The sequence below is a fragment of the Haliotis asinina genome, chromosome 6 (genome assembly GCF_037392515.1).
Source record: "Haliotis asinina isolate JCU_RB_2024 chromosome 6, JCU_Hal_asi_v2, whole genome shotgun sequence".
Lineage (NCBI taxonomy): Eukaryota > Metazoa > Mollusca > Gastropoda > Lepetellida > Haliotidae > Haliotis > Haliotis asinina.
Window position 1 is genome coordinate 11,248,280 of NC_090285.1, and position 22,576 is coordinate 11,270,855.

Here is a 22,576-nt window from a genome sequence, read left to right on the forward strand (position 1 = left end):
GTTATTTGCGCTGATAGCTTTGGCATGTTATGTTATTATCCATATTGTTCCCTGTGATGTTTAGTTCAGCTGCATAATAATCAATAAAGTGTAGGTTGACTGAGCATTCGAATAGTAAAATGTGATATTCTTGTGTGTATATGCAAATAAATCTTTAAAAAAAGAAAAGCAAACAAAAAACAAACAAACAAACAAACAAAAACCAAAAAACAAACCCAAACAAACATACGTTGTCATCACAAAATTACGATCCATTTTTATAGAACCACTGGCATGTTCATTCCATTATGCTAGCGTCTCTTCCAATAGCGACACTCGATCTGGGCCAGTGTCAAACAGTTCACTGAACGATGAAAGTTCAACCTCGTGGTAGGCGAACCCGGATGTTACCGTTGACAAAACATTAATTGCCAGATACTTGTTTGGACTCTAAACATTTACGAACTCTATCCTCATTGTTTCCATGGTAACATCGTTTAAATGTAATGGCGTTTGGTCATCATATGACAATGACCATAAACTAAAAGAGCAAGCATACATTACACGACATACACATGAATTAATTAGTACTAATTATGTGATTATACAAGAATGTGCCACATGTCGTTGTGAAAATTAGTAACCTACTTGTTAAAAACGTAAATCCGTCCCTTTCGTGTAGAGGTATGTATCCCAAGTACGTATGTACAAGTATCCCAACTCAACGTTATCAGGTGGGTGGGAACATCTGATACAGATACAGCTCTCAAGTTACCTTGTCCACACACGCGGTATGTACTGTCACTTCGAGGCAACGTGCTTCTCTTGTTCAAGGCAGACAGGACTGATAAGTGTGTAATGGATTAAGCAGTCTCTCATCATGTCAGTGATCCGGGTTCGATTCCATTTGATGTTCGCGCCTCTCCTTGTTCTGTTTTGTATTTGACAATATATGCTAATTTATTTGAAACTGGGGCTGAAAATTTCAACTTGGACCAGAAGTTTTGTTAACTAAAGATTTATTAAAGCTGAATAGGTTTTTTATATTATTATTAATGTATCATTAGTTTGACAAAGTTCCGATGGAACATTCACGAATGAATGGTACTTCCAAAGAAAAATGTCCAAGCGTGAGTCATTAAATTAGACTTTCCTCAGTAATTGTCCTACTTTTCCGTTTTAGCAAACAAACGACTTTCCTTTCCTGTCAACTGCCGCGGAATGTGTCGTATATGCAGCAACACAGAGATTTGATGAATTTGCTAACTGTACCATATCTGACGTTCGTGATGTGATGTACCTATCATGAGTTGGTGGGGGGGAGGGGGGGGGGGGGGAGAAAGTAAATGACGTTTGTTTCGGAATCTATAGGTGTATTGATAAACCAGTACTGTGTAGAGAGCCCTATATGTCTTTAGGTAGTCAGACTCAAAAATATTTCCCAACTTCAATCATATGCTGAACAGTAAAGAAACGCAAGTTTCGAAAAGTGAAATCTCATAAAAGTAATCGTTAGTGTTTATGTCTTCTATATACGACTTCACAAAAATACAGAGTTGCGTTTCTGTTCTTACTCAGTATATTTTAGGTGCCTTGGTATAACGTGTCTTTATGCATTTCCTACATACACAACGCACAAATCTGATGTCATTATTTCACAAATGTTCACGCAGAAGTATATGATTAGAGATAAAGTGGGTCAGAAGTGAACCCTTATTAAGCGACTCACAAACTGAAGCCTCAAGCTGTTATCCTGCACTGAGTCGACTCCTCTCACCTGCAGTCTAGATACTGTCAGCTTTAGAACTCACCATTCCGTGAAAATAATGGGAAGCAAGAGAATGACGTCATACGTGTAATTTAACCAACGTAATTGGTTATCTGACACGTAAATGTCCCGTTAATATCGGAATGGTGTTCATTGAAAGTTCATTGACGGACACGTAGCAAGTTCTGATTGTTACCCTTTTGATAATGTTTAGAATCTGTGTGTTAAATAAATGTTTCAAAAACATAATATTACATACAGTACACGGGAGATATATTATATGCGTCAGCATTCAATGGAAGCCATGGACGCGTTTATGGTGCCTGGTGTATGGAAGTGTACAACTAAAGTCATATACCCGCAGGGTCTATGTGAAACTATGTGCAGTGTGAGAAACAGCCACTGGTCCGCTAGCCATTAGCTAGTTAAAATCCAGTCGGGCTAGTAAATCTCCACAGTCACTTGCCCGATCGGGCGTCATTTTGGAATTAAGGTGATTTTGGAAATACATCACTCTCCTCGACTTCTTTACTTATAAACACTTTTAAATCATCCAAGGTTATGGACTGATAAATATGTTGCAAATCACTTAAAGATGAAACCCGCAACCCGCAACCCGCACCATGTTCTCATCTTTTGCTTAGTGTCTGTACATTCAATTTCGGGTTAGTGAATTATTTTGTAGGCAAATAATTTTCAGGCATAGCTAGTCCGACTTTTTGGAATTAATTTGGAAACTATTTCGCACACTGCCTGTGTCTCCGTATTTTTAATGTAATTATGGCAAACTGGTGCCATGTGAAACAAACTTACAAAAAATTAAACATCATTTAAATTCACAGTTGCTCTTCCCAGACGAGCCTTTACACAAGGAATGTGACCTTTCACGGTGTCTAGAATGAGGACTTGAAAGGAGTCCAGGGCGTTGAACCAAACAGTTAGAACAAGCAAATCTTGTTCGTTTTTTTTCTGGAACCGTACTTCTTTGAAAATCAAATGATTCTTTTAATATTAGCACCTTTTTGTTAATCGGGTAATATCATATTGTAACATCAGATGTATTCATCTTCTTCTTTAGGTGAATCAATTAAAAACGCCTTTTACTCATCACTTCTAAATGTCCTTCAAAGCATGTCCTTCCTGCCTACAGTGGAAGAGTGAGTGAGTGAGTTTGGTTTTACGCCGCACTCAGCAATATTCCAGATAAAAAACGGCGGTCTGTAAATAATCGAGTCTCAATCAGACAATCCAGTGACCAACAACATGAGCATCGATCTGCGCAATTGGGAACCGATGACATGTGTCAACCAAGTCAGCGAGCCTGACCACCCGATCCCGTTAGTCGCCTCTTACGACAAGCATAGTCGCCTTTTATGGCAAGCATGGGTTGCTGAAGGCCTATTCTACCCCGGGACCTTCACGGGTCTACAGTGGAAGATATGACGTCACAAATTACAATCTTACATAGCGTGTCTATTCAGGGGATGTTCTGATATGTAGAGTCTGGAGTACATCAGCTCGTGAAGATTCAGGATAGAATTGATCTCCAGTAACCAAACCATGCTTGTCGTAAGTGACGACTAACGAATCAGACTGGTTGACTTCACTGACACATGTCATCATATGCAAGTTGCTTAGATCGATGCTCATGTCGTTGATCACTGGGTTGTCTGGTCCAGATGATTTCGAGAGGGTCGCCATATAGCTGGAATAGTGCCGAGTGCGACGTACAACTAATCTCACTCACTGAAGTAGGCATTATCAAGATCGAGCTTAGGACGATTTTATGGCCACTTCACATGTAATGGCCTGACGATCAGGCACACAGTCTTAAAGATTTTGGGAAAAGCAGCACAGAAAGTAACTGGATTTCTTATGTGTGTATAATTGAACGTATAAAGCATTTCATCTTGAATTTGCTTGTAGATCTCCTGTTGAAGACATGGTGACTGATGATCCGAAGAGATTGGCGAAATCACGGTTCTGTGCATATATTTACTTTCACTTGTATCATTTCCATATTGCAAAGAATAATCAGGATATCGTTTCGCGCAGAACCTATTTGCAAATTCAATGAAGGACCGTGTAGGATCAGCGAACATCAATAAAGCACATTTATTGGGCATACGTTAAGTTAAAAATAAAAGTTTTGTTAATTTGATTGTTGTGTCAGGTTGTGCACACTTGGCAATATTCCACGTATATGGCGGCTGTCAGTAAATAAACGAGTCTGGACCAGACAATCCAGTGATCAACAGCATGAGCATCGATCTAGGCAGTCGGCATACAAGAACATGCATGTGTCAACCTATCCGCAAGTCAGGACGCAATGACTCAACTGTCACAAAAGCCGGACGAGAGACAAGCCTTGTGTTGAAATCGATTGGAATCCCCACATCGTTACAAAGCGTCAAGCCCATTTCTGGGCGTCTGGTCAAAGGGGAATAACTCGTACTGTACTATATATAAGCTATAAGGCGTTCAGTGTGCTCCTGTCGAAATAATGGTATATCACAATGTGTAATTGTCACGACAACATTGCTAAATCGGGATTCGATTACGTTCTGTTTCCGTTCTCCGACCGAAAATTTAAAACTTTTGTTCATGACATGGGAACGTTCTGGATATCTGTGTTCATCACAACCATCACAGGGGCTGTTGGTTAAAGCGTCCGCTCGTCACGCCGAAGACCAGGGTTGATTCCCAGCATGGGCGCAATGTGTGAAAGCACATCTGGTGCCCCCAGACGTAATATTGTTGGAATATTTCTAAAATCTAAAATCAGTTACACACTACAATCGCAGGTAGAGATATATGCAAGTTGTCAAACATTTAACATACATTTAACACACGAGTAAATGGTGAACCCTGTATGCGAGGAATGAACCGGAGGTTAAAGAATAAAGGTCAATAAATATGTAGTTTAATGCAAACGTGTATTTTTAGATGTCATTGAAAGTTTATTTTGTTTTGATGTTAGAGGATCTATATATTCTGGACAAGAGTGTCAAACATAATTATGTATGCAATACAAATTCGGTTGCTTGGTACAGCATAAGAAATTAACATTGACATTACGACATCTCTGTCGGGTTCCGTTTATTGACAGAGTGTATATTGCGACATGCAACGCTAAGTTCACGCTTGAATATCTGTCGACATTTGCAAAAGTTGCTGCTGAATTTATACACCACATAACCCATTAAACGGATATTAAAACATGTCAAAATTAGTTCGTATTTAATGTTTATACGCATACGACATTTATATACCCTTAAAACTGTCCCCAGGAAACAAACTCTGAGAAAGCAGTGATAAATCAAAGACAAAGAATAAAATAAGGAAGAAAAAACAAAGACGATATCTGATAGACTTAGTACTATCAGTAGCATCTGACAAGTGACGAGAGGGCGAGTGGGTGAGTTTGGTATTACGCCTTGGAATTTTGTAGAATTATGTCTGCGATCTTTAAGTAATCGAGTCTGAACCAGGCAATCCAGTGATTAACAGCATAAACATCAATTAAGCAACTGGAATACGATGACATGTGTCAACCGAGTCAGTGGGTCTGACCACCCGATCCCGTTTGTTGCCTCTCACCGAGGACTCGTGTAGGCCGAGTCTTCACTGTTGCATAAATAATGTATATCGCTAACTTTTTTTCTATACTCCTGGATAATGTTAGATGGCATAAAATGAAACGAAAAATAGAAAAGGTTAGTTGGTGTATCTGAAAGTTATGTGTGTTTGGAGGTCTGTATACATTAAATCTGTTGGGTTTCAGAGAATGTTTGAACGTAATGACGTTTCCATAACGATTGCACTTTGGGGTTTAGTCCATTTCTACCATGCAGTATATATAATTACGCACATCGATATTTCTGTCCTATTTTTCTCAATGTAGGACTGAGTGTCATGACTTAATAATATTATGGAACACGAGATGGGACCAAAATAACGCCAGAACGAAGGGAACCACGTTATTCATTCAGTGGGCGAATACGTTGAACCTTCAGAAAGTGAACACATAAAATGTTTTCTATCGTGTTGTTCTATGTTCTACATTCGAATGACACATTATGCTATCTGGCGTTCATGCATGCACCCTTAAATCGGTCAGATCACCCAACCCCAGTTTCCAGCTCTCGGCATCACTAGATAGATTATATAGCATTACATCCGTCGCACCGGTGAAGCAAGTCGTGGCTATTGTCGGCCCAGACGACAGAAACAGGTTTTGCTTCGTTTGCACAGTGGACACAGAAAGAAAGCCTTTTGTTGCAAAACACTGTTATTGTCCAACACCACTTGACCTATTTAGAAACCCGTTAACATTCGGTTAAAACTGGTCTTCAGTAACCCATGTTTGTCACGCGCGACTAAAGGGTAGGGGTGGTCACCTTCCCGGAATTGGTCGATGGAAATCATTGTGTCCAAATTTTGTGAATTATGTTCATGAAGTCATTCAGCTGATAGCCTGGTCCAAACTCTAATAGTGACAGACACCAATCTTACATCTGTCATGCGAATGAAAATCCATGAATGATAAGATAGCCGATAAATCAGGAACAACATTTCAGCTATATCACGGCTGGGGACAGCAGAAGAGATGGACTTCACACATGTACATCCATGTGGGAAATCGAACCCGGGTCTACAGCATGACGAGCCAACGCTTTAACCATTAGGCCATCCCACCAGGTCCCACAGTCAGTCACCCCTGCCTCTGCCAAGACTTGTACCAGAGCTGACGGAAAATACATAATCAGTGTGTTCAGTGTATATTTATGGTCATGACATCTATCATAAGAAAATGCGTTAAGGTTTCTCTTTATTCCCTCCTTACTGTGTGTGAGTTACATTTTACGCTACTTTTAGCAATATTCCAGGAACATCACGACGGGGGACTCCAAAAATGGGCTTCACACATTGTGGCCATGTGGGGAATCGAACCCGGGTCTTCGGCGTGACGAGCGAACGCTTTAACCACTAAGCTACCCCACCGGGACCTTAAGAACATTGATTACTTTATTACTCTATTACAGAGCTTGAAAGGAATCAAGAGGTTCTTGTCCACAATGGGAAATTTAATCCTGTTAATGTTAAATACTTACTCAGGTGGTCCTTGGATTATGAAAACAACAAATTCAAACACAGCAGGACCAGCAGACGTTCTAACACTGATCATGCTGATAGTGCACCTTCACCTTGTCAAAAATTATACATTTCACAACAAAACAAAAGAATAGAAAAGAAAAATAATAGAAAATATAAACACCAAATATTCAGTACTTGTTTGACCCAAAGAACATGATTAACATACTGTTTTCTTTTTCAAGCATATCACAACATTGATCAATATTAGCATAGCCAATGTCGTAAAAGAATAGATATGGTCCTTTCTGTTATTTTACGCTCTTCGTCCCATACTGTCCCTTTCCCTCCTCTATCTGACAGGTAAGTATCTAGTAGGTCCCTTCCTGGTTTTCCTTGTTTTAAGTCATTTACACATTTGAGAAAAGACCCGTGAAGGTCCCGGGGTAGAATAGGCCTTCGGCAACCCATGCTTGCCATAAAAGGTGACTATACTTGTAAGAGGCGACTAACGGGATCGGGTGGTCAGACTCGCTGACTAGGTTGACACGTCATCGGTTCCCAGTTGCGCAGATCGTTGTTGATCACTGGATTGTCTGGTCCAGACTCGATTATTTACGGACCGCCGTTACATATCTGGAATATTGCTGAGTGAGGCGTAAAACTGAAATCACTCATTCACTCACTGTAAAAAAGTAAAGTATTTTATATTGCTATAATTTTCACAGCATGTAAATCTACATGGTTCATTATTTTTCAAATTATTAGAAGTCATACTTTTTATTCAGCATGTCTTTACTTATATTTTTCTGCTGTATGAATTATTTTACATACAAACAATGTGTGAATGTTTTGTATAAAAATGTTCACAAAATGAGTATGCTTTAATGATAATACAAACGTGTGATTTAAAAATAAAACCAAAATATGTTGACGTTTTAATGGCTAGATCTATGTAAAAACACTTTAGATGCATAAAATTGTATAGTTAGAGGCATAAAACAACACGAGCCATGCTGTTCAACGAAGATGAAGAGATCCTCAGCGAAATGTTCATCCCTGACTTCAAAGTAAAGGGTGTGATGAGGCAGTTAGGGTATATGGTCTCTGAGGGTAACATCTGTCAAATTAACAGTCTGTAATCCGCCACACGTATATATCAAAACTAGTGCAGTACATGTAAGTAATAATTTGCAAGCGCGGTAATGCCGGTATGTTCATCTACACCTCGAAGCCGGTGTCTTCTCTCTGCTAGTTCGAAGATCGAGCTGAGAGTATTTCCCCATCTACTCGTGTGCTAAAAATAGAATAAAGCGCCACCTATGTAGGAAGACGTCGAACAAGTCGACTTTGATATAAACAAGTCTGCAAATGTCACGGGAAAGTGTGTTTGGTTGAGGATTAACTGGAAATTATCGGCGGAAGTCCTTACAATACCAGTAAGTGTTGACATGTGTTACACAACTACAGATTATTAACGCATATCTATCTAATTAGCTAGAACTAGCCGTGTTTTAGTTTACTGTTATCTTGGAGTTTGGACCATCATCTCGCGAGCGGGTTGACTGGGTAGGTTTGGCAGTGGGGAGAATCGTCTGGTTTGAGAGGTATACTCAGACTACAGCGACCTTCTTTAGAATTTCATTGGTACTATGCCTATATTCCAGGTTCGGTGCGTCTGACTCGGAGTTTACCATAGACGATGGAGGGTCAGAATGGGAGTTACATTTCTCGGATTCCAGTCGGTGGACCCCCGCCTCAAGGCGCTCCGGCACCGCCACCCATTGGATTCGAAATGCAAAACATGGACCCACCCCCAACAGGACCCGACCCAGGGAGTGAGTATTCTTTTAGGGTGTGGTCTTTTCTTATTACTGTCTGAATAGACCTAGTATGCAACAGGCCGATCGATAACATAGTGTCGCTTTCGGAATGCGTTGACGCGCTTTGACAGTTCTTGGACATCGCCCATAAACAGTGTGAATCTGTAGAATGCATTAACAAAGATGATGCGGTAGCAAGCATATAGTCTACACTTCACAACATTTTAAGTCAGCTGGGAGTAACGTTTCAGTTTGATGGTGATTTCTCACAGTCATTCGTACTAAATTATAGCATTGAACTTGCATGTACTGGTTTGTATTGTTATGGATATTTGAGCCTAGTTCTGTTACACCCATGCTATTGTGAAATCACTGTCAGGTTAAACTGAATGACAAGCATGGTAGGCTGTTCCCAGTAACAACACAATGTCATAAGAAAGGGGACCAGAGAATGCTTTATAGCTTCTACAGCTCTACTGAACCACACTTTCTTTGCTTTGGCATGGATGAAGGATGAGTTACAGTCAAGACAAATTTCCTTGCTTTTGACACAGTAACACTGGATACCCTTTTCGTCAATATTTATATAATCTCTCAGATCTATTGACAAGGAATAAATTTGTTTATGCAAACAACACAGCACTACCCTTTGATAGAAACTAGATGGACCTGCCCTAACAGTTGTAAGTGTTGATATTCACACAAAGAATAAAAACAGTGTTGTGAAGGATGAATAAAACATATCTGTTGATTCCCCATTTTCCAACTTTATATTTGAAATAAATATAGTGATTTAAAAATAAACTGACATAAAAAAAATTATCATAGATTCTTGTCACTACTAATCCTATTTAAATAACAGGAGTTAAATTTTTTTTCATGACTGAAGTCTCTTCTGAGATAAATATTAATGCTTGATGTTAATCTTGCAACATCTGTCTGAAATTCACCATGGTAATTGAATGACTTCTTTCCCAGAAAACACACTTGGTGAAATGTTTTTTTCATAACATTAGTGAAATTTAAAAAAAAAAATTTATTCACAGACCCCACTAAGTAACTGAAGAAATTATGGCAAATTTGAAGGCATTGCATCCCAAATGTAAACAAATGCAGTCCACTGCATTTGAGATGCAATTCCTTCAAGTTTGCCGTAATTCCTTCAGTTACTTAGTGGGGATTCATGTCACTGGATAATATAATATACTGGAAAATCTACTCCGGTCTCTGAGATCAGGAACAGTCTGAATAATACACATGGCTTAGTTGATTAAATAATCATTAAATTCATCATTTTTTAAAAAATAAATAAGCATTGTAAGGCGTTTAGGCATATATATATTCAGATGTTTATGACAGCTGTTCATCTGTGAGGTTGGTTTTACTACCACTACTAAGCAATACTCAGATTACTTGAGATACAGGGAAAAAATAGTGCTGCAAATCTCTGGTCAAGTGGTTTGTTTATATTGTTAGTTGAAGGATGTGATTCACATGGTGCTTGGTAGGACTGAGTCAGTAGTATACACATGTCATGTGCTGAAAGAAATGAGTTTGCTTCCCCTCTTGGACATTTAAATATTCAGGGGAATGTGTTTTTCAGCAAGGTGGAAGATTTATAGGTGAAAACAAACTCTGAATACATGGCATATATATTTTGACATTTTGGGATGTAAATTCATGATTGTTTTTGAATTTGTATATATTCTGCCAGTTGCCTTGAAGCAAATGTTGCTTTTACATACATGCGTTGCTTTATTAATCGTCACAGGGAGTTTATTTTACAGTATGTCTGTAAACACAGTGTAAAAACATATGAATTCATTACATGCGATAACGGAAGCGGTTGCTGTTCTAGTTTCTAATCAGCCTTTTTCATAGCGTGCTTGTGCTTAAAGCCTACTGAGTGACATAAATGTGGTTATTATTTTCTGCAGTCGTTAAAATATATTATGATATATTGCAGTGTAGTACTGTGTACTCCCCCACAGTACTGTGATAACCTCATAAAGACACATCCCAAGTGGTGTACGTCATGCAGATTTCATGATGTGCATCAATCATGTACGTTTCACTATGTGTAGTGATGTAGTCACTTGGATTGTAACATTTTCAGCGTGTTGTGTATTGTCGTATGACCTTTATACTGTTGCCGGCAGCTGAAGGTTATTAAGTTATCTGGCGGAGACAGTAATATGCGGAAGTTTGGACAGATGGAGCTTAGTTGTAAATAAATCTCACTTGACCTCACTATCATGTTCACTTTGTATCATTGTTCACAGAAAAAAACAACAGATGCAGTGGAATCTATCAAACCCGTAACTGTTTCCACAATGCTGTACTTCTCTAGGAGTCCTGGCAAAATTGTTCTACCATGATGTCAGTAAATGCTTGATTGTGATTGATTAATAAAAGTCATTCAGAGGTCTATGATCACTTTACATACCTCTGATTTTGTTACAAATCTTAACATGGTTATAGTAGAATGGAGGTAAACGTACTGTGGTGGAAAATCAGAGGTATATAACAAAAATTATAATAGCTCTAAATTTTTCATTTAGATCGTCATGTTATGTGTTCCGTATTGAATTAAAACTACCATGACTTGTGACTACCTTGGATTGTGATTTGATACTCAAAGTCATTTCACAGGTATATAGTCATGTTTTAAATCGCTGATTTTTCAACACAGTATGTATTTTTTAGATCTTAATAACATGGTTATGGTAGAAAGGACTGTGTGTTTGAGAATCAGAACTATGATTTTGTTATATACCTCTGATTGTCCAACACAGTTTTTTTTATCTTGAAATTAAAGCTTGCTTTATAATCTGACCCCTCTCAGTTATGGATTGTGAACTAAAAGGGATCATCCTTGAAATGCGGATGTCCTACAACTCAGGAAACTGAATACGATGATGAAACGTAACAAAGTTGATCTCTGCAAACACACTGATGTCAGCGAACACATCATGGCAGTCTCTACGATAACAGACAAAACTTGACTAATATAGACTACTTAGTAATCCAGACAAATGAGTCGGTCCTAGGCAAACAAGTAGTCTCTGAAATGAACATATTTTGCTGAAAAAAGTTCATATTGACCAAAAATAATATGATAAAATGGAGCCCTTAAACTGTCTTCATTTTTGGAAGCTAAGGAAATCTAGACTTGCCTCATTTTCTTGACTTGTTGGGGCTTTCTTGGATATATATACTTCAGGGTCTGTACGACAGACTATGTCAGTTCCAGGGAGGTCCATAATAAACAGATTCCACTGTGTCTCAAATTATTTGATACCTTAAGTAATTTAACAATAATTACAAAACATATTCATTGGAATAGAATTTTAAAACTGGCATTGAATCTGCATCTCTGACTTTAAATGTTTGGACTATGATGGAATCCCACTCACTTTAAATCTCCATTTTCAGAGACCCGTGAAGGTCCTGGGGTAGAATAGGCAACCCATGCTTGCCGCAAAAGGCGACTAGGCTTGTCGTAAGAGGCGACTAATGGGATTGAGTGGTCCGGCTTGCTGACTTGGTTGACACATGTCATCGGTTGCTAATTGCGCAGATCGATGCTCATGTTGTTGGTCACTGGATTGTCTGGTCCAGACTCGATTATTTACAGACCGCCGCCATATATCTGTAATATTGCTGAGTGCGGCGTAAAACTAACCTCACTCACTCACTCACTCCATTTTCAGAAAAAATATGTATACAAAATGTATCTAAAATAAATGTGAAGAAACCTTATTAGATGTGTTTTACCAGCCTGGCTTCTTACAGCAGAATAATCTGGAGGCAGTTCGTGATACTGTGAATATCATTGTAAAACTACTGATTGATCCTACAGTTTTGAATGTTTTCATATCAGTTTCCTGAGTACTTTTAATGTCAAGGTTGATATCAAGCCCATTTGGTATCCTGTTGGTAGAAGTTCTAGAACTGTAATCTTGTAAACCTCAAGACCTGGGTTCGATACCACTGTGAAGTCCACTGGAGTCCCTTTTGCTTTGATATTGCTGGAATAACGCTAAAAGCAGTGTAAAACAATGCTCATTTACTCAATAAAGTTTACTTGCCATCTGGGTTCAAATAGGGGTATTATCTGTCTGAATATTGATAGGGGCCTTGTTCTTGTTCATTGTGAGTCATAGGGAGGTAGAGTTGCCCACTGGTTACAGCATTCACTCATCACACTGAAGACCCAAGTTTGATTCCCCAAATGGGAACAATATGTGAAGCCTATTTCTGGTGCCCCCTGCCATGATATTGCTGGGATTGTGTTAAAAGCAGCGTAGGACAACTCACTCACTCATTCCATGTGGGTTTTACCTCAGAGTAGATGAAAGGGTATTCAATACAAAGTTTCACTTTCAGTATTTCATAAATAAAAGTGTGTCACTAAACTTGAAAATGATGAAAAGCTGTTTGTCAAGTTTCTTACTCATGAGTTTAACCTAATTGAATTTTTGGTTTAGAAATATACCATTTATATAAACTGGTAGTTTGTTACATTGCTCAGTACCATTGAAACTCCTTTTCTGAGTGAGTGTTTTCTGTATTTCAGTTTCCTTTTGTTATACAAACTATTGCAGGATAAGATCCAAACAGCATATGTAACATATTAGAATAGATTATCCATCTTAGCGCATGCTTAGAAATTAAATTATTAAAATAAGTAAAGCAAGTGAACTTTACAAGCACAGACTAATATCATATTTATATATAAGTTTATAGATTTTTGTCAGAAAAAACATCCATGTCCTATTGATCTCAAAGTACAGTGATTGTAGTTTTAAGTAGTTTTAATTAATAGTATCTCTCAGAGCTCAAGTATCGTTCAGCAGGTTGAAATTAAGAATTTAAGATTTGAGATGTGGATGTGACAGATTTACTCCTGGGACAATACCAAAAGGTGTTATTGGGATATTTTTTGAAATCACTTAAATCATGGCAACAGAGATATGAGCACAATAGTAAGGCTTAATCAACCATTTCCCTCTTGATGTTGCAACAGTTGAAGTAGATGCAGACGGATATAAATAACTGACCAAACAATGAGGTCAGGTTTCAACAAGTACTTTCTCTATCTATTTAGACCCGCCCTATCTCTGCTTTGGTAGACTGTATTCATTCTTGAGAATAAATTGTTTGGAGCAGGTCAGTGTGGCTGATTTGTTGTGTGTGACTGTGAGGAATGTTTCAGCTTTATATCAGAGCATGGATAGGGAAGTACTCTGTAGGCGTTATGCTGTTGTGGCCATAAACATGATAAACATAGCACTAGGCCTAGACTAATGCTTAGTCTCTGAGTATGTATAATATTGACAGTAACAAACTAACCCATATGAAATGAAAAGAGCACCAGGCGGATCAGAGATTCAGAACCTGAAGAAATCTAGACTCATCATAGGGTTTGGGAGTATGGAAGATAAAGTGGTTCAGGTAATGTGAGACACACTATATTGGACCGAACATTGAGCATAGTAGACTTGCACAAGTCTCTAATATAATCAAAAAGAACAATTTGTCATTCTAACACTATCAGACTGGTGCCCTTAAACAGTTTGCCAATCATGGCTGGCTTTTTTTAAGGATAGATTTACTATACATCCATGGGCTTTGCATTCAGTAGTCTCGGAGCAAGGCTGTGGGCATAGTATTGGGGTACCTTTGGGTACAGTATTTGGAACCTAATTTGTCAAATAAGCTGAAGATATAATTTTTGGCAGCTATGGTGGTGTGTGGTAAGGTTACATTACCAGCATGGTGAGTGTTTCAAATTCTGAGTATTTGACTTTATACATCAGGTCCCTTTTCAAAACTTGATTCCTTTTTACTCTGCAACAAACTCTGTGTGAAAAGTTACGTTTTACATGTAATGGAATCTTGTTTACTGTTCAAGATTCAGTGTCTAAGTTAAGCAGTTCTTGTCATTAACAATGTTTGGAGGTAAGGAGTTAGGCAGTCACTATATGAAAATAGACAAGAGTTAATTTTTGGACTGTAGTTTCATGCATCATAATTTGATACTGAGATGAATCTACTAGATCAGTAAAGATACCTCCCATCTTGATGTTTGTTTTTTTGTTGTTTAATGGCACACTCAGCAGTATTCCATCAGTATGTCCATGGTTTGTAAAGAGTCAAGTTTGGATCAGATAACACAGTGATCAACATCATGATCATTACACATGGGATGCAAGAACATGTGTCCACCAAGTCAGGAGGCCTGACCACTAGATCTTGTTAGTAACCTTTTACGACAAGCATGCCCTCATTTTGAACTGTTTGTTGTTTCCTCAGCACTGGATTGTATTCCCGCTAAGTGATGGTTATCTTTAAATAACAGATGCCAGACAATGATTGATATAATGAGCATCAGCCTTGTCATGTTGTCAGGCCGACCACCAGTTTGTTATCCCTTATGACTAGCATGGTTTGCTCATGAGAAATTGTTACACAAGTCTTCATGGAAACTGTTTTCAGTCTGCATTTTGAAACTTATGAACAGCCATTATCTTTTTACAGTAGAATGATTTACATGTATTTGGTGTATTTGGGACATTGATAGGAAAATATATTCAGGACCTTATGATTTTGAATGGCATTTAGAAGTGATTCCTGTGAAGGGAAGATATATGGATATCAACTTCTGTGACATGAAAACCACACATTCACTTATGCCCTTAATTCAGAAGCGTGTTCAACAAGCAAATGTCATAAGACAAGCTTTTTATCATTTACTTACAATTATTTTGCACTCTGTTTTGTTAGATCAAAAGGATAACATAATATTTATAAAAAGTTGTGTTTTTTTATGGGCACATGAAATTCAAATCTCAAAATATAATTCATGTAAGCAGGCTTAGAATGTTTAGTCCCGAGTCAAATGTGCTTATTTTGATGTATTATCTGTAGGCAAAGAGAGAAGTTGGTTCATTGTCAACATCCATCAGACATATTCATTGCTTCATGGGCTGCTTGAGGTTTAATATTTACCCACTATTAATAAACATTATCAGTTTATCTTGACTGGGTGAACAGCCAATCTAAATATAGGTCATATGCTATTAGGAAATGATGTGCATGTTCACTTACCGTTAACATGCCTTGACCTAATACAAGCCTACAAGCAGGCTTAAGAATGTTGAAAACCACCTCAAAACTTGCTAGACATGTTTTGAGATATTATATTTGAAAGGCAACAAGTTCAAATGTATATATAGCGCATTGTATTACAGCAGCGAGAGAATTCAGAGTTTCTGCAATATTTGGTGATTTATTCCAGTGGGAAGAACTTGTCAGTGTTTGGACTGGTCAGAATTTTATGTGTGACCTTCCATGGAGTTATTTGGCTAATGGGAGAAGCTACACATATCTAGGATACCACTAAGCTGAGTGTGTTGAGATTATGTATGAAGCTGACAATATGGCAGATGCGGAAGGCTTAGATGACAAGTTGGTGGAAGGTAAAAACTTTGTTTGTGGGTGCATGAAATATATCTGAAAGGTACACAATGTAAGTGGTTTGTTAAACATTGGGGATTATTGGTTGAATGTACAGGTAAGGGTATACTTAACGAGGTGACAGTTAATGTTGCTTTCAAGCTCCTCTGTCAAATTGTTGATAGGTTACATGTCTGCCATAAAAATTACCTTGAAAGACATAGGGCTGCAGCAGATGCGTTCGGAGGCAATAATGAGACACATCCTGAACATTGGAAGATGTAAGCAGTTATGCACTTGTTTAATGGGCTTTCTAGAAGTTGATGAGTCAAACATAAAACATACAGCTTTATGGATTACAACTTGTTTAGTACATTGAGCGACGCTTCAATGTAGGTGCTTATATCATTATTAAGCTACAAATCTTGTTTGTTACTTTGTGCGACGTTTCGATGTAGGTTCTTACATCGTTATCAGGCTAAATGATAATGATGTAAGAATCTACATCGAAACGTTGCACAATGTAATAAACAAGAAGCTGTAATCCATAACGCTGAATGTTTCAGTTATGCATTATTCTCCAATTCAGTGAAACATTAGCGAAATAAATAAATCACATGGTATTACTATTTTTCTGATGTTAATGAATTATAATCATGAAAATCATCGGGACTTTGGGACAGTGGAGTGGTTAGTGGCAAGGGTGTTTGCTCATCACATAAACACGGGTTCGATTTCCCACATACCCACAGTTATATTGCTGGTATGTCTTTAAGAGTCTCATTATTCACATTGCTGTCAAACTTATCTGTAAGAGTTGGCTGTGTTCCATTTTGCATGTCTTGTTTTGATAAATACTCAAATTCAATTCACACAGCTTTGAGATATTCAGGTTTTACTGATTCTACTGATCGTGTGCAACAAATTGAATTCAAGATTGGAAACATTATGATTCTGTGAATACACAAGTGAATTGTAAGAAACATGATGTATGCCATATAAGGACAGTGAATAATTTTATGGTACGATTAAGTGAATGCGTGAATGCGGAAGTAAATTGTAACAGCCCAAGAAACTGGTTTATTCAGTTCTCTTATTGACTAGGCTGTAACACTACTGACAGAGTTTCTGTATAGACGCTAACTTATATACCATGTAAAGAGAGTGAGTAATTTTTGCAAACCCACAGTACATTGACTAATTCAGCATGACTAGTGTGAACTTCTGGTCCTTGTCATATGTTTGAAAGACAAGTCATATTTTGCCTGGATTGAACGTTTGAAAGAAGAGTATGGGAACAGATTTAAGAAATCTTTCTTTCCTTGTCAGTTTTACTGTTGTTGATAGTTTTACGATTTCGTAGCTATGTTTGCGCTGAAGCTACTCTATGTTTGCACTGAAGCTACTTTCGAGTGACATATAGGCATGAGTTATAGAAACTTTACACAGATACCATGTTAACATGATGTGATCTTTCTCCATCCACACAAAGACAATTAAGTGCTACAGTTATTATTGTTAAAGGTCACATGCAACCAAAAAATCAAATAACTAAAACACAGTTATCATTTATTCATGATGCATAAAATGGATTGCCGATTGAGAAAAAAAAAAATTCAGTTATAAGTATATAATCTCAAATCAAAAGGGCAGTATTTTGTACTTGGGTTTACCTCCCTCGAAACGAAGCAGCCGCGACACCGAACCAGTCAGAGCCGGTGGGTGTGTACTCATGTGTAACAAAGCCTTCTCATTGGCCACTGGATCATTTGCCGATACGCTTAGCCGGCTCTTTGTTCACGGCTTATAAGCCCAATAGGTGTAAATTTCAAATTGGATGTGGTCAATGATTGAAGTTGTGCATTAAATATTGTCATTAGTAGACAGACAGGCAGACATACAGGTGTCAATAAACCAGACATTGAGTTTTCTCTGTGACAGAATCTGATTATGACAATCAACATGTTTTTGTTTATGTAACGAGTAGATTATGTACTTGTTACTGTATGCAGCCAATATTAGGCTACTGCTCACGACTTCATGCCCTAGGCAGGTGTACTGTTTCAAGCTCTGCGAACCAACTCACTGCGCATGTGTTACGGGGGCAGCGCAGCATAGTTGTAGTACCACTTTTTCCCCAGCACTGGGGGGAAATTAGTGAATTAATTGTTTGAACTCTTATTTCGTGGGCTTTTTTACAACATGTTTTTTTTTTCAACTTAATAGGTTGAATTGGTATTTTTGATGATTTGTGTTTGTAAGTGCATACCCAAAGGTATCAGAATATGCAAAGATGTGTTTTATGTTGCATGTGACCTTTAACATGATAAGGCATATAGCTATAAAGTCAAAGTGGTGTTATGATCAGTGAAGTCAAACAGCTTTGTACATGCTGTATATGGTGCGGGATTTAGATTCAACCATAAATTTGTAAGAGTAACTTCCCTTTACAAATGCTCAAATGTAGATGTGGAGTGTACCTATTATTGTCCACAGCATGACATTTGGTCATTAAAGTCCCCATGGAAAAGAGTTTTCTTCCCTAGTTGAAAACACTGGTTTGATTCCCTTCAGTGTGTTGTTCCTATTTCTGGTGTATGTAGCCAAGATTTTGCTGGAATGTTGCTGAAAGATAAAACATAGAGAGGAAGCTTGTGCCAGCAAAAGTCTTGCCGTGATTCGTGAGTCACACATGTAGTGTTTGTTTTTATCCTGTATTGTATTATACACACTTCTCTGTTTGAGGAACATCTTGCAACAAGCTAGCATGAGGAAACTGTATTGTCATTAGGATTTCATTTGTAAAAACAATAGGCTTTCATTGTAGGCTTATGAGTGTCATAGTGCTACCAAAACTTTTGTTGATCTTTAAGAAGAACCCCCCCCCAGGAACACAAGACAATGGGAATATTCCTGGAATTATTTGTCTCAGAACGCTAGCAAACATGGAATGGAATGTTCTCTTCTGATACTGTGGAAGCCAATATGGCTGAGTGGGTTAAACGGCTGAGTTTGTGTGCCAACAATTAGGTGCACAACTCTGAGAGAGCATCGAAGGAGTCCCTTAAAGGACTCGACCAAACAAAAAGTACTTGAATTCATACTTTTTTTCTGAGAAAATTTTCCTGTAATCCCAAACATAACATATTTTACTTGGGAAAATAAGCATGAACGTCAAAAGCATGAAAAATATATGTTTAGGGATCCCAAGATTCAAATAGCACTGTTGCCATTGTGACTGCAACTGGTTATGTTTGCAGGTTTTTACAAAATATTTGGCAGGACTGGTTGCCATGGTTGTGTTCACTGTCCCTAAGAAATAATATTCCCACAGTTCTGCTCTATTAATCCACAGTAGGGTCATAGAAAGCCAACTGATATAGAGTTTGTTGAGTGTGACAGTGTTCAATATTAGCCATATGGACCTGGAGATACAGTTCAATATGTCACTGACAATTGTACTCTGACAACTGTATCAAGTTACTATGATTACTCATGACATCAGTCAGTTTACAATTCAGATAAGAGACTCTAAATATAATGGCAAATTATTCTCAAGCTAGAAAAGATCAAGTCAGTTTTTCCTGTGTATAGGGCTGTGTATGATAGGACTTGCCATCATGTCATCGTCCTACAACTATAGCTAATGTTATTTAAAAGTGCAGAGAAACAATGGCAGAGGATGTTTTGAGACTTATTTTCTGAGTTTTCCTTTAGAATTATGATGGTTAAGAAATACTCAGTTTAGAAACTTGTGTTTGAAAATCTGTAGTTCTTTCTCATTTGATGTTATGTTTTTGTATGTAACACGCAACATGATATGTAGGACCTCTTTGGTTGATGTACGTCATCACATCCAGTTTGTGTAGGATGATTTTTGTGTGTAATAAACACTGCCAGGTGTTCTAAGTGTTCCAGGGGGATGGTGAAGTAGCCTAGTGGTTAAAGTGTTTGCTTGTCACGTCGAACCAGTGGTTGATTCCCCACATGTGTACAATGTGTGAAGCCCATTTCTGGTGTTCCCTTGATATGATTGCTGAAATATTGCTAAAAGCAGCGGAGAACCCAACTCACTCACTCTAAGTGTTCCACAAACATCTTCTTTGCTTTGATTGCCAGGGACGGTCAGTGAACCGTGTAAAAAGACAAACAACACCATTACTTAGCCTATGGTCTCCTTGCGATTTTTCTTAAATCTTGTCCATCACTGTTCACTGAATCACTTGGTCTGATCAACACCAGTCAATCCCAATATACTAAGATGCTGCATCCCATCAGTGTGAACCTATTGTTCCCTTTCAAATCAGAATTCATTGATGTGTGTCTGGGTGAAGGTGAGGGTGAGTTGTATGTTTGTTATAAATGGTGACCTAGAAGAATATCTTACATTATTCAAGGTTTAGAAATATACGATTTCAACAGTTGTTGAAACATCCGGAATTTGTTAGTGCTAATTTTGTGTGGCATTGTAGTATTGTCAGGTTTTTAATGACATGGCAAAACAGTTGAAGAAAGGTTCTCATCTGCCACTAGTTGCTTGATACACAGAAATTGTACCATGAAACAGAGAAAGATTGTAAAAGAGCTGCCTAAAGAGGTATGGTGAAATGGATTTTAAGGTCACATTCCAGAATTTTTCACAAACACTGCTGAGCACAACAGGTGTTCAGTGATACGTCTGATATTCACTGTCGGGATAATTTATAGGTTTTTGTTTTTGTATATTACTCAAAACTACTTTTGACCCCTTAATACTGGATTTGCTAGTAGGGTAGGGGTGGGCAGTATACTCAGTGTGAACTATACACAAGGAAATATAGAATGTTGTGACGTGTTTGCAAGTGTGTGTATATGTGTGTATGAGGCTGCTTGTACAAAGTGCCAACTGATGGCAGTCCTTGAGTGATTGCCCACATTCCAAACGTTCAACATCAAACCCGCACAGAATTCTATGATACTATCTATTCGTACAAGTTCTTGTTCTAGCCCCTCTGTATCAAACAGGTCTATAACAAGTACCATGTATTTTCATATTACTCTGACAGTTCTGCAGAATCAGAGAGCAGTAGTCTAGTATGGAATGAAAAGATGTCATACTACATGTCAGCTTTACTTTTGAACAATGGAATCTTGTGTGGTTTAAAATTAATTCACGGGAGGTTTCACTCAACTGCTACAGTATTGAAATAATGAGTCTCTCCATTGCAGCTCATGGTCAGTTAACCAGTAACAAACTAACCCATATAAACTGAAAGGGAGCCCCAGGGAGACCAGACATTCAGAGCCTGAGAAAATCTAGACTTGCTACAGTATTGAAATAATGAGCCTCTCCATTGCAGCTCATGGTCAGCTAAGTAGTAACAAACTAACCCATATAAATTGAAAAGGAGCCCCAGGGAGACCAGAGATTCAGAGCCTGAGAAAATCTAGACTTGCTACAGTATTGAAATAATGAGCCTCTCCATTGCAGCTCATGGTCAGCTAACTAGTAACAAACTAACCCATATAAATTGAAAGGGAGCCCCAGGGAGACCAGACATTCAGAGCCTGAGAAAATCTAGACTTGCTACAGTATTGAAATAATGAGCCTCTCCATTGCAGCTCATGGTCAGCTAACTAGTAACAAACTAACCCATATAAATTGAAAAGGAGCCCCAGGGAGACCAGAGATTCAGAGCCTGAGAAAATCTAGACTTGCTTCATTCAAGGTTATAGCATTGCAGAGAAGGCTTAGCAGAAGGGAAGATAATGTGGTTCAGGGACTGAGAGACAGACTAACTGGTGAGCAGTAAGTGCCATTAGCTGAAGGGACAAATGAGGCAAGGGAGGGATGCTGAACAGCCTGTAGCTGAGTTCGTAAAGGTCCCTTCACACCTCCAGCTTCCCTGTAGACTCCTGCCAAGATCAAATCTCCATCTTGATATCTCAATAGCATTGCCTCAGGGGTCTTCAGCAGTCAATTGAGCAGTGGCATAGTATTTCAGTCAGTGGTGTTCCAAGGCCAGCATTCTTTGAATATAACTGTCTGAAAAATGCTTGCAGGATGGAGGCTGATGATTCCACTCAGCATCTGATAAAGTAATGCAATTCCCATTCAACGTATCTGTTATCACATTATCATATTATTTATGATAGCTGAATATCTTGTGTTCATTATTTTGTGTTTGGATTCTGCTGTGTGTCTGTAACTTGAAACTTGACTGCTGATTAGGCGTTGGGATGTAATTCTTGCATCTGGGATCTCCTCAGTATTTTATCATTGAATCAGTTATTGATTGTCCAACATACAGCTGTCCTGCTGATGAGGAATGCCTGCAATTTAGCCTGAGATTGCAGAAATGTTCTGGTGGTGCTGAGTATTTTTCTGTCCCAGAGACCAAGAGAATAAATTAAGTAGCAGTTTAAAACAGTGATATTCTACATTGCCCGAGTCCTCTGAAGTTCAGCATTG

At 38.2% G+C, this 22,576-nt stretch overlaps 2 protein-coding genes across 8 annotated transcripts in view; one reads left to right on the plus strand and one right to left on the minus strand.

Moving 5' to 3' along the window:
• Nucleotides 1-702, minus strand: part of LOC137287450 (inositol polyphosphate 5-phosphatase OCRL-like) — a 59,787-nt gene extending 59,085 nt beyond the window's left edge. Inside the window, exon 1 of the mRNA XM_067819752.1 lies at nt 628-702. The gene's annotated coding sequence lies outside the window, so the exon portion shown is untranslated. The remainder of the gene's footprint in view (nt 1-627) is intronic.
• Nucleotides 703-8,094: 7,392 nt separating this feature from the next.
• LOC137287448 (anoctamin-4-like) overlaps nt 8,095-22,576 on the plus strand; it is a 109,617-nt gene continuing 95,135 nt past the window's right edge. For 5 of the 7 annotated variants that reach the window (XM_067819741.1, XM_067819742.1, XM_067819743.1 and 2 more), the window contains exons 1-2: nt 8,095-8,280; nt 8,509-8,679. In XM_067819741.1, the coding sequence (XP_067675842.1) occupies nt 8,544-8,679 (136 nt within the window). In that variant the 5' untranslated portion in view covers nt 8,095-8,280; nt 8,509-8,543. Of the gene's footprint in view, nt 8,281-8,508; nt 8,680-15,819; nt 16,149-22,576 lie in introns of those variants that run through there. The other 2 variants (XM_067819745.1, XM_067819747.1) reach the window with 1 other exon arrangement.